Genomic DNA, 12,802 nt, shown 5'->3' on the forward strand with positions numbered 1-12,802 from the left:
ATCTTTAAAAAAAGTTGTCATGGGCCGGATTTGGAAGAGATTTGAGGCTAAAACGTGGCTGGACAGTTCCTTGGCAGATTCTCCTAGCTTAATTAGGACTTTATTTTCTAGTATATTTTATTAAGGACACTGTAGATGCGGTCCCTAATTATCAATATTCTTTAACTGAAACCTTGTTGGTTTTCAATTTTTTATCGAAGTCCCTGAAACTAATGTGATAATGTATTTCTATGAAGGTTACTATATTTTTTAAATTAAAAATTGAAATTTATAGTTGTTTATATTAATGAGATTTTAAATAAAAAAACCCATAATTTGTGGAATTAAAATTAAACACTAAAACAAAAATTATACACTTCAATATATTGTGTGTGTGTGTGTGTGTGTAACCATGGTACATTCATCAAAATTAACAAAAAAATTATTGTACCAAGATATGGGTACATTCTTCAAAACCACACAAAAAATAATAGATATTAGGCTTAATAACATTAGTAAATTTCTTTGATTAAACTTGACATGGATATATTCTTAAATCAAGAAAAAGAATGTACCCATATAAGTTTAAAAATGGATTAGAAAAAATTGAATAGATTTTATATAAAAAAAGGTACATTTTACATACAACAAATTGGTATATTTAAGAATGGGTACATTTTTTTTAACAAACAATATTATCTACACTATGGGGGAGGGGGTGGGCTTTACCTCACAATAGGCTAACAATAGTGGTTTAAAGCCTTTAGCGAGAATCAAACCTAAGACTTCTCACTTACAAGTGAAAAGGAATATCATTTCACCGTAGTACCAAGTGTCAGGATTGATACATTTTAAGATTAAAAGTTTGAAAAGTTACATGAATGGGTACATATAAGATTAAAAAATTGAAAACCTTTTTATAAAAAATTAAGGGGTACAAACTTATTCATTTTTTTTTTTGAAAATGTTTTGAATTGAAAATTAGTTAGGAGTTTAATAAAGATGTGAGTATTAAAATCTTAAATCAATTATTAATTTTTATTTTAAATTACGTAATTGACATGTAAATTCATTATTGCATTAATGCTAGGGACTTTGATCAAAATCTAAAAACTAATAAGGTTTCAGTCAATGAATATTAGTAACTAGGGATCAGATACTAATTTTTCTATTTTATTATTATTTGGTTTCCTAGTTGGAACAAAAGACTTTTTATTAGGGATTATCGTATAACTTATGGCGAGCAATATAAGCCTTGGTCAACCCTAGTTTTTACTTCTTTCATGCGACTTAGAAGATTTTAAGATTTTTACTTTAAGGTGTTTTCAATCTTTTTCTTCATAATAATATTTTCTTTGATTTTAATTATGAATATGCGTAACTAATCTATTTTGCTAGGGTGAAGCCTTGAGCCTTAGCATGAATATGTAATTTTTATTTGATTGCTTATGATTGATTGCATGTATACTTTGAATTATTAATCATTGTGCTTAAACTATCTAATTGTCTTAATGCTTGATCACTATTAGGATCTTTAGAAAAGTAATTTGATGCAATTTTGGTCAGAAGGTTCCCTGAAATTGACGCTAGCCTCTTGTGGTTGATAATTGTAATCTCGCTTAAGATGAACACTGTGTCTTAAAGGTTGCATGGTTTTTCAAAGGGTTTTCACAAAACATAATGAGTCTCCCATGTTCATAATTGATCTGAACGTCCAGACGGATTGTATGTTAGATATACTTTCTATGTTGGAGGTTCCAAGTAGAATATATATTAGGAAAACCTAACATTCAAAGTGGCATGTGTAAATCATAAGTAATTGGTAAAAGTACATAGGATTGCTAGGTGTTGGTGGAACCCTAGTGCTTTTATAATTTGGTATTTAAAAGCTCTTTTCTTTTATTGTATTAACTTTGGCTGAATTTATTATTTGTTTTTAATATTACCCAATTTCCAAATCATATTTCTAAATTTTTAGTTTTAAGTAGTTAATTAGGAATTGCTTTTACATTTATTATTTAAATAGTCCTTGTGGAGAACAACCTTCCATAAGCATCTATACTACAACATCTTTGTATTCTTGCAGGTATTTTGTGTGATTTTAATCTTCTTTTCATAGGTACTAAAAATCCTATCATCAATCTTCGCAGAAGTCCAATTAAGCAATGTCTTGTTTATGGTGTTTAGTTAAAACTTTTCAAATCCACGACACGCACAAAAGTTTCTGTTTTTGCATTCAGCTCAACGTCATGAGAAATTTTTCCAGGTTCCCGGCTCATTAGCTGACCTAGAGTTCCACCAATCTTGAATTGACACCTATACACATTTTAATACCAACCCACCATTTAAAGATTAAAAAAAAACATATTGGGGTTTGGATCCACTCCTTCCTATCTCCCTTCTTCGAGAAACTGAAAGGCATTTTATGAATTCAACACCAACCAACCTTCTCTCTTCCTCTCCCTTTGCCATCTCCATGCACACCGGCAACCAAGCAATCTCCGATGAAAACATCCAAGATTTTTGCATTTACATTATTCAAAATTATAACTCAACAATTAATTTCAAAAATTATGCCATCTGTTTTAAAATCATATTTCAGCTAGGTAAGACTATAGAAGAAGAAGATGGTATCAAATTCATATTTCAGTTGGGTGATAAAGACTGGAGTTTAGGGTTGGTGTTCATAGTGGTGGGCATGATGTGGTTGTTGGGTGGAGGGCATCAACATCGAGTGGGTGATCTTGGTGGTGGCAGTAGAGGACGTTCAGATGTAGGTGTTGGTGACGCTTTGGTCGGAGATTGCTTGGTTGCTAGTGTGTATAAAGACGGCGATGGAGAGGGAAGAGAGAAGGCCGATGTTGTGGTGTTGAAAAGGCCTTTCCTGAATAAGGGAGAGATGAAGAAGAGACTAGTGGGGCCCAAACCCCAATATGTTTTATTTTTTAATTCTTAAACAGCGTGTTCTGTGAAAAATGTTTACAGGTGTCAAGTCATTATGGGTGGAACTCTAGGTTAGCTAATGAGCCTGGACCGTGGAAAAATTTCTCCAACATCATAGTTTGGAACATCAATAATATTGCTTTGTTTAGGAAATCCATTATTCTTCTGCAAATTTAATTAAATTTTAAGAGATAATTGCAGCAGTGGTCTATATATTTTAGTCTAATTGGAGTTTGTATCTCTAAAATAAAATTAAGTGAATATTGGTCATGAACTTATTACAATGTGTAGTAGTAGTTCTTAGGTTACTCTTTTAGAATTTTCATCCATGTTTTACCTTTAAAACTCTTATTTAGGATGAATGTATAATTATGCTACTCTAATGAACTATAACTCTTTTAGAATTTTCATCCATTGTTTTGCCTTTTAAACTTTTATTTTGGAATCTTGGATGAAATTTATTAATAATATTTTCATTTTGTGAATCCTATAATACTTTTATAAATTGGTATTTAAAAACTCTTTTCTTTTATCGTATTAATTTTGAGTGAATTTATTATTTGTTTTTAATTAAAATTCGTTTTTAATATTACTCAATTTCCAAATCATATTTCTAAATTTTTAGTTTTAAGTAGTTAATTAGGAATTGTTTTTACATATATTATTTAAATAGTCCTTGTGGAGAACGACCTTGGATGAGCATCTATACTATAACATCTGTGTACTCTTGCAAATATTTGTGTGATTTTAACCTTCTTTTCGTAGGTACTAAAAATCCTATCATCAATCTTCGTAGAAGTTCGATTGAGCAATGTCTTGTTTACGATGTTTACTTAAAACTTTTCAAATCCACGACACGCACAAAAGTTTCTCTTTTTGCATTCAGCTCAACGTCATAGTTTGGAAAATCAATAATATTGTTTTGTTTAGGAAATCCATTATTCTTCTGCAAATTTAATATAATTTTAAGAGATAATTGGAGCAATGGTCTATATATTTTAGTCTAATTGGAGTTTGTATCCTTAAACTAAAATTCCGTGAATATTGGTTGATAAACTTATTACAATGTGTAGTAGTGGTTCTTAGGTTACTCTTTAAGAATTTTCATCCATGTTTTACCTTTTAAACTCTTATTTAGGATGAATTTATAATTATGCTACTCAAATGAACTATAACTCTTTTAGAATTTTCATCAATTGTTTTGCCTTTTAAACTTTTTTATTTTGGAATCTTGGATGAAATTTATAATAGTATTTTCATTTTGTGAATCCTAGAAAGCCACATGAGCACCTGTCTCATATCGCATTTTCTAACAAGAAGATTTGAATTTTTAGTTTAATGATCAAAGCTTCAATTGCCAAAATTCAAGAACCAAATGCTCTAATTCTTTTTAATTCTAAATGATGAGCAATTAATTCTTTTTAATTCTAAAATTGATGAGCAATTAGTATATATTGACATGAATTTTCATTTGAACGATGCCGTATAAATGGTGATCTAATTGGAGAATCATGCTAGTTGTAGATGCTTTTGAGGAAACGAATATCCGACATCAACTGCATGCCAAGTGTGTCCTTATCATTTACTTGCAATCCTTTAATTTGCAAGAAGCTTCTCAACGAAGAGAAAAGGACCACCACCACATCTCCAATCCTTTGCTTATGAGGTGAGAGTTATGAGCCACCACGCAATTAAAATGCCATCTTTGTTCTTTATTTTTTACGAGAAGCGATAGTGATTTTTCATTGAGAAGTGATACGATTAAAAAGATCTAATTGTTTAAAATTAGGTTGATGCTGGAGGACTGATATTCGTCAACAGCTGAGGCAAGTGTGCTATTATCATTACTTTGAGTCCTATAATTTACAAGAAGCTTTCTCAAGGAGAAATGAAGGATTGCACCACCACATCTCAAACCTTACTAATCAACTCCACACACTCATGAGCCACCGCACAATTCAAAGGACTGGGTTTTACTTCCTTCGCACTCGTCCCTTCAGTCAAACCAATCCAACGGCTTAGATGATTCCACGTCTGTAATCTGTAATCTGTCATATGTCAAAGGTAGCTCGAGCTGTGTGAGAAGCATGACATGAGTTTTCAATTTGATCACCATTAATAAGAAGATAATGATGCTCTCTTGTTAATGAGGTATTTCCAAGCTGCCAATACCTCGGGTTTTTAATTACTTGAGCTACAAGTTAATTGAACTTTCGCATTTAAATACACCATTTAAATTAATAGCTTTTTATTTCTATAGAAATACAAATTAAATCTTAATAGTATAACATGTTTGAGTGCATGAAGATTAAAATGATAAAAGAAACCTCAAGGGGTTGGTCTAATGGAACGCAAGCAAGGGTTTGGAACCCCCAACCCAAATCCAAACTCCCACGAGATGCATTCCTTAGGTCACAAACTCTACATCAATGTACTGTTTGCCTTCAGGGCCACAAGTACGCTACCATTTCATGTGGTACTGGGACTGTATAAGAAATAAAATTAGTCTATCATCAATGTGTGGTGAGATACATTCTATATATGTATTAAAAAAAATAAAAAGGACATCATGAGATTAATATTTGAGTTGTTTATATTGGGGAGGGTGACATTTTAAGTCCAAAAGAACATTATTTGTGACAAATTCATTCACAACAAGGAGGTTGAGGAGTTGATAACCCCACGCTACCCTATGCCTACCACAACATCTCTCCTCAGCTGCTCACCACCACAAGAACCACCTACTTCGTTCCCAACCACTCCTCCAAACTTGACAAATATACATATATTGCCTCCAGTTAGCCCCTTATACCGTTTCTCATTAGCACCCTCCAATGGCTATCTTAACCCAAACCAAGTTCTTCCCAAGTTCCATAAACCAACTCCACACATCCCACTCTCCAATCCGCCGCACTAGAGTGCATTGCTCCGCCGCCACCACCAAGGTGAACCCCGCCGCTGAAAAGCTAGTCCTCAAACCACCACTGCAACTGCTAGAGCCCTCACACTCGCCCTCACCCGCCCTACTCACGGACACCACCATCCGTCCTCCTCAACCCAATGACCCAAGTTTGCTATCGACATGGTCTCACCGTGCATGGGTGGCTAGTGGGTGCACAACAGTCCTAGTTTCTCTAGCCAAGTCCGTAACTTGTGCAGCTGATTCACACATATGGCTCGAGCCCATTTTGGCAGGCTTGGTTGGGTATGTGCTGGCAGACCTCGGGTCCGGAGTGTACCATTGGGGCATTGACAATTATGGTGGGGCCTCGACTCCAATTTTTGGTCCCCAGATTGAAGCGTTCCAAGGCCATCACAAGTGGCCTTGGACGATCACTAGGCGCCAATTTTCCAACAACTTACATGCCCTAGCTCGTGTGGTGACTTTCTTTGTGCTTCCTATAGACCTTGTGTGTGATGATCCAGTAGTTAATGGATTTGTTGCAGTGTGCTCTGGCTCCATTATGTTTAGCCAACAGTTTCATGCCTGGGCACACGGCACCAAGAGCCGCCTGCCGCCAGTTGTGGTGGCCTTGCAAGATTTAGGCGTCTTGGTTTCGCGGCCGCAACACGCGGCACACCACCGGCAGCCTTACAACAACAATTACTGCATTGTGAGTGGGGTTTGGAATGAGCTTTTGGACCAGCAGAAGGTTTTCGAGGCATTGGAGATGGTCTTATTTTTTAAGTTAGGGTTAAGACCCAGGTCTTGGAGTGAACCTAGCTCTGAATGGATTGAAGAAACTGAGACTGCTTCACAACTTCAAGGCCAATGAACCTTTTTTTCCTTTACATTCTTTTGGGGATTTTAATTAAATGGGTGATTTCCGCACTCACATTTTTACGTCCAACTCGCCTCTGTTTTCTCTAGCCATTGCATTGAATAAATCAAGGAAGAAACAACGGACGGAACTAAACAAAGGTGTGTTGGAGGTGAATAGGGGAGTGCGGAAATCCTTCCCTGAATCGATTACCCACCATTCATCGGTTCACAGTATTATTTACTCACTGCAGTATTTCTTTCAAAAGATTAGGTGATGTCTGTGTATATGATCACCAGCTATTGTATCGGCTTCATCTAGTTCAATATTCATGTACCAAGAAAACACTTTCAAACGCAAACGTCTACTTTATACGATGAAATACATTGTCCAGCAGCACTGTTGAACCAACTAGTTTACAAACGGAAAAATAAAGAAATAAGCAATCTTTGGGTATGCACATTTAACCCTTCGAACTTCCGTAACCGTCGGCTCCTACTGGAGTGGAGATGGAGGATACACAGGGAAACCAGTATCGGCGGACACCATCTTTGTGACCATCATCAATCATTGCAAGACCCTCCTGAGAAAATCAATGGTTTTATTAAGCCAAGGGAATCCTACTATACATTTAAAATAGACTAAGGGGAAAGAGAGGATCCTAAATGAGTCGATTAGTAAATGTCATCAACTTACATCTAATAAAGTGTCAAAGGCATCGATTGCACGGCCAGTGGTCCAAGATAGCCATCTCTCCACCTCAACAACAGTCACAAAGCCTTTAGCCTAAGAGAACAGAAGCAGAACATAACCGCAAATATCAATATAGACGATAAAAAGAAAATTAAGATTATTGAAACTGTTATTCCAGGTGTAGTTCGGAGGACGATAAAACAAAAATTGGAACCTGGGCTAGCTCTAGAATTTCATTATGATCTTTGTTCAACTCAGTTGGAACGGAACGAACGAGCTTTCTCTTTCCAATAGAAATGACCTCATAACCATTACCCAATACCTGGAATCAAGTAACAGATGTGAGTGCAATGCAATGCATCACTAAGCTATAATCATGCTAGTATGGTGCTGCCTACTGCAGGGATATGATACGATGAACTGCTTAAGAGAAAGTACATGAAGTTCTTAAGAGTCGATAGCGTGATAACAGATCATGAAATACAGAGTTTGAATATCTCAAGGTCAAAAATTCTATTTCCTATTAGAAAGAAGGAATTGTAAACTTTGACATGTACTGAATGAATTGCGATACAGAGGAAAGGGTATCACATAGCTATCAGTATCGTACTGCTAAATGTACCTAATCTCACAACAAACCAATTCTGACTAAACAACACCACCGATTACTTACAGCCGCAGTAACAAACTTAAAGCTAACTCTTCCTTAAAATGAGATTATACTCGAACAATTGCTACTGTCAACAACCCTGGCAACAAAACTTAATCCCCTACGTTATGCAAGGACAAGCTAAGCCACATTACCTTGAGCTTGCTTATAGCACGGAGGCAATCATCCTCGGAAACAGCTTCGCGATCACTCTTCCGCCTCTGACGAAGCAGACCGCAAAGTTCTTGCAGGTTGATCAAACCACCATTGTGGGGTCTTGTTGCCAAGCAAATGTCAACAATTTGCACCCCTGTCTAACCAAATCCGCTCCCTTTTAGAACACACATACATATCCGAAACAACCATAACAATTCACACCCAATCAAAGATATACAAGGAGATTAAGAAGATGGGTACCAACCAAGTTCATAGTAGAAATCACCAATCCCCAAAAGCTCGGCCCAGAAACCCTTATTGGATGCCAATGGATCTACTCCTACCTTGGTGCACATGTTATGAAATTGTGATCTGAAAGCTGGGTTCTTTCGAATGTCATTCTGCACCATCCATATCAAACAGTCAATATAAATTATTTATCATGAAGCGATATTACTACTCTAAGCTACACTAAGGAGAGGGGAGAGGGTTTGAACCCGAGACGCAATGGATCAAAAAGAAGGCCTATCTGCCAGGGCAATCCAGCACTTGCCAAACGGCCAATGTAAATCGAATACAACATAAAAATTTTGACATAATTTGGTAATGAAAGTGATTGATTGAGGAGAAAAATGGGACCTTGTGCTTTCGAGCGAAATCTTCCAATTGGGTTCGGAAAGTGGTGAGCTGCTCCTTCATGAGATCGGTTCTGATCTTGGCAACATTCTCCCCCAGCTGACGATATTGGTCCTGCAAGAAAAGCAAGGATTGGATAATTGAACTCGGTAACAAGTGGCGGCAATCAAAGGCGAAGAAGAAGAAAAATCACAAACCCTAGCGGCGGCGGCGATCTGCAAGCCGCCGATTCCAGGTCTCCTCCTCATGGTTCTTCTTCTTCCGCGACCCGCTTCGGTGGAGTTGAGAAGAGGAAAGTAGTACGGAAAGCCAACTGAAGACTAATAACTTAGTAAACTTAAATTTGTTTAAATATATTGTTGGGAGTAAAATTCTCACTGATCAGAGTGGCGCAGCGGAAGCGTGGTGGGCCCATAACCCACAGGTCCCAGGATCGAAACCTGGCTCTGATATATTCCATTCTATTTTTTATGATTTTTTTCCGTCGATTGAGCATAATTAACGGGAGGTGCCCTCCCATTTCCATACTCTTCCCATCCCTTGTGTAGTCATGATTAAATCATGTCAACATTTTATATTTCTATTACTTTTTGTTTTATTATTTTTATAAAAAAATCAATATAAAATGTTGACGTGACTTAACTGTGACCACACAAACAGAAAGGAATGAGAAGAGTATGGAAATGGGAGGGCAAACAATCCACCTCCTAATTAGTGGGCTATTGCGGATTTGCAGAAACTTTAAAATCTAGAGAGTAAGAAAGAAGTTGTTAAGAGCCTTTTATATGACAGTTTAGAAATGGTTTGGCCTTTATTTTAAAAAAACTAACAATTTCAACTTAAGTTACAAATGTCGATACACTTGAAGAAAGGAAAGTGATTTACACAAATTTTTTACCCCACACGTACACTCTAGTACATGAAATGAGAGTTAAAAAGGCATAGATAAATAGTTTAAAGAGTAAATAGGTGTACAAAAATTAGTTCGCAAACTAAATCATCTGTATGAGTAAAATTAAGTATTATTCTTATTGTGAAATATAGTGTGAATGTCACATATGAATGCGCGAAGCAAACTAACATATGAATGCGTAAAGAAGCAAACCAACATGTCATAGTAAACTTTGGTGACACCAATTAAAAGCGTAAGTCCATGAAAACGGGGAATTCAATCCACGACTGAAAACTAAATAAATTTCAGCACTGCATGTTGTAAATATGCATTTGAAGGCACATTGCTATAAGCTTACTTCTTGCTTGATCCTCGGTAAGAAATTGCATTCGGGTGGTCAAGTATGACGAGACTCTCTATATAAGAATCCATGAAATAGTACTCACATCCATCCTTTCTAAAATCTTTAGCTTCCTCGGTCTGAGGGTCGACCAGTATTACCCGGCCGTCGACCATCTTGAGCACTAGTTCACCACACTTACTAGAAATAAATGGCTTCTGTATCATGTTCTGCAGGCAAACAGTGAACGATTTTGTCCACGATTCCACCACGCCATGCTCTGTCATCACCCACATGTGATAATCATATCCGTTTTGCCTTACAGATTCGACTACAAAGAACGCAAGGTTCTCCCCATAGCTCAAGAAATGGTAGAGAACTTCTTTTGTCAAACAAACTTGGGGAATCATTATTGTGGAGCCAAAAATAATCAAGAGGCGACACGTGGATTTTTGGGCAAAAAATGACAAAATTACCCTTGAGAAGCATCAAAATTCCTACGTGCGAGCAGTGGACAAACATCCCACAATCAAGTCAAAAGTGCCCAAATAGGTATTTATTTTTAAACCTATTTCAACCATCCTCATCAAATCATCTCCATAAGGTAACCCCCAAAATATTTCTTTTATATTATGTTAATAGGCTAATTAATGAATTTATTATCTAATTAATCTATTAATGGCCAATTAAACCACTAATTACACCCAAAAAAATACACAAAAGGCCGGTCACCTTCTCTCCGAAAGGTACCGGCCATGCACTATATATTCAACCTTATTTCCTCTAAAAACCTAGGTCTTGACTCTTGCTAAACACTAAAAAATTCCCCAAATACTTTTATCTCAAAATTCTAATTTTGGCATAAGAGGTTCAAAATTCTAATTTTGGCATAAGAGGTTCTTCGGCCAAAGCCCCCATTCATCGTAGGCGAGTGAGGCTCTTGGCCTAGACCAAATGTGTTTTTTGTTTTGTAGGTGCAATTTTGTCTCATATCAAGGAGTAAGAAATTTGCATCCACAGTTATCTCCCTAAATGATTCATTGACCATGTCAAATGACATAATGCGATTCGCCCTATTCTTCAGATAACGCTGAGTCCAATGGAACGCGCCATTGACGAAAGCAGGTTCGTGGAACAAAACAAAACCTTTGATGAAACTGACACTTCTCCAGGAGGAATTGGCTAACGACCAAACCTTAAGTCGGTAGGTCCACTAAAATGACTTATAGTTCTCAAAACTTTGTAGTCATTGTCACACGAGTCATAGGCAAAGGCATAACTTGCTACACGTTTAGTCGAATTCAGCCTGGTTAGGGTAACGCTAGGCCTCGGCAAAACCACGAACTTTCCAACACTAGGGTTCCAAACTACGATTGCTTCCCAGTCAAAACACCAACGCTCGGGGGGCTTGAACTCACACCTCATGTGGAGCCCGAAGAAGAAGAAAAAAGCTCATACACTCCTCACCGCCAACACAAGCATGTTATCCATATCGAGATCTCAAGGAGGGCAAAGCTCGGGATCAAACATGAATGGCCACCTCCTATGGTTCCCAAGCTACATAGCATGGCCAATTTAGATGGTGAATTCGATCTCTCTACACTCAATTTTAAAAAGAGAAAAAGATTTGAGTGTTAAGAGAAAAATAACATCTGGGCAGCCAAAGGGCTTCACCCAACTTGCTCGAATGGCTATCTCTTATGTTATCCTTCTGTGCATTTTCACTCAGTTCTTTTCTTCTTTTCTCTTTCTTTTCCTCTTCCCTTTTTCTTTTCTCTTTCTTCCTGTCTCTTGTCCCGCTGCTTTCTAGTTTGCCCGATTGTGTGCTATATGATATACATATTATGTTTTATAAAATACTTTGCCCGAGTGGGCTTGTCATATATATATATATATATATATATATATATATATCTATTATATTATAGTTTTGAAAAACACAAAGAAAAGATATAAAAATTAAAAATTCCAAAAACCACAAAACACTTTGTTTTCTTGCTTTTGTTTTTCTTTCTTGCTTTCTTTCCCTTTTTGTTTTCTTGCTGGGGAGCTTTACAGAAAATATAAAAAGTTGGGCAGTTTGTGAGTAGCCATTTTTACCTTTCTTTCCACTTTTCTCTTATCCAATGGATGTATTTAGCCCGAACCCAAAAAGTTGAAATTAGAAAACCATCCAGCGGCTGTACCTAAATTCATAGAATGAGGAGTTTCATAAAAAGCCGAAACTATGGCTTTTCTACTGAAAAGCATGTCATCTGTTTCTCAATGGCTATTGCAAGAAAGCATGGGGCTATCTTGCCCGACTGATGGTGCCCGCTGGAACCATAATCATGCCTGACGGGAATGACGTCTTCCCTGCTCACCACCAACAGACTCTGCATGTCTCCCTAACTCTCACCAGCTCCTATAACCAAAGGTCGAGCTACTTCGACAACTACCATTGGAGGCCACAATAAGAGCTTTTGATATGGCTACTATTAATCACTGGAGACTAGTTTTCATGGGTAAGAAAATAGAAAAATTGAGCTGCATCTAAATGTGAAATTCGAAAGCTGGAGGAAGATGACAGAAAATTATGTTGCTGTGGCTCAACGGAACTACAATTTTGCCTGAGGAGCAGGACATCTTCTCCACTACAATTGATTTAGATATTGTCAATCAAATGTGGGGCCCCACATTCGATCTGGCAAACATGAAGTGTTCTTGTTACATACTGCGCTTGTTGCTCTGCTTCCTGCACACCCTTTTTGTTA

The 12,802-nt window shown here is 36.9% G+C and overlaps 2 protein-coding genes across 2 annotated transcripts; one reads left to right on the forward strand and one right to left on the reverse strand.

The window, feature by feature from the left end:
- Positions 1–5,645: 5,645 nt before the first annotated feature.
- On the forward strand, positions 5,646–7,038 carry LOC126588178 (fatty acid desaturase 4, chloroplastic-like). The gene has a single exon (XM_050253245.1). The coding sequence runs from the start codon at positions 5,757–5,759 to the stop codon at positions 6,696–6,698; it is 942 nt and encodes a 313-aa protein (XP_050109202.1). The 5' UTR covers positions 5,646–5,756; the 3' UTR covers positions 6,699–7,038.
- Positions 7,032–9,125, reverse strand: LOC126588179 (vacuolar protein sorting-associated protein 22 homolog 1-like). Its single transcript, XM_050253246.1, has 7 exons — positions 9,015–9,125; positions 8,821–8,931; positions 8,447–8,582; positions 8,181–8,335; positions 7,591–7,698; positions 7,380–7,469; positions 7,032–7,266 (listed from the first exon to the last, which is right to left on the reverse strand). The coding sequence occupies exons 1-7, from the start codon at positions 9,063–9,065 to the stop codon at positions 7,147–7,149; spliced, it is 771 nt and encodes a 256-aa protein (XP_050109203.1). The 5' UTR covers positions 9,066–9,125; the 3' UTR covers positions 7,032–7,146.
- Positions 9,126–12,802: the final 3,677 nt, after the last annotated feature.

This window comes from Malus sylvestris, chromosome 11 (genome assembly GCF_916048215.2).
Source record: "Malus sylvestris chromosome 11, drMalSylv7.2, whole genome shotgun sequence".
Classification (NCBI taxonomy): Eukaryota; Viridiplantae; Streptophyta; class Magnoliopsida; order Rosales; family Rosaceae; genus Malus; species Malus sylvestris.

What these genes read in the sequence shown, in the direction of transcription:
- LOC126588178 (XM_050253245.1), top strand. Translation starts at nt 5,757, where the DNA reads ATGGCTATCTTAACCCAAACCAAGTTCTTCCCAAGTTCCATAAACCAA.
- LOC126588179 (XM_050253246.1), bottom strand. Translation starts at nt 9,065, where the DNA reads ATGAGGAGGAGACCTGGAATCGGCGGCTTGCAGATCGCCGCCGCCGCT. An exon ending in TGATTTCTACTATGAACTTG is followed by an intron (nt 8,336 to 8,446) that starts GTTGGTACCCAT and finishes TTGGTTAGACAG; the next exon opens with GGGTGCAAATTGTTGACATT. An exon ending in AAATTCTAGAGCTAGCCCAG is followed by an intron (nt 7,470 to 7,590) that starts GTTCCAATTTTT and finishes CTGTTCTCTTAG; the next exon opens with GCTAAAGGCTTTGTGACTGT.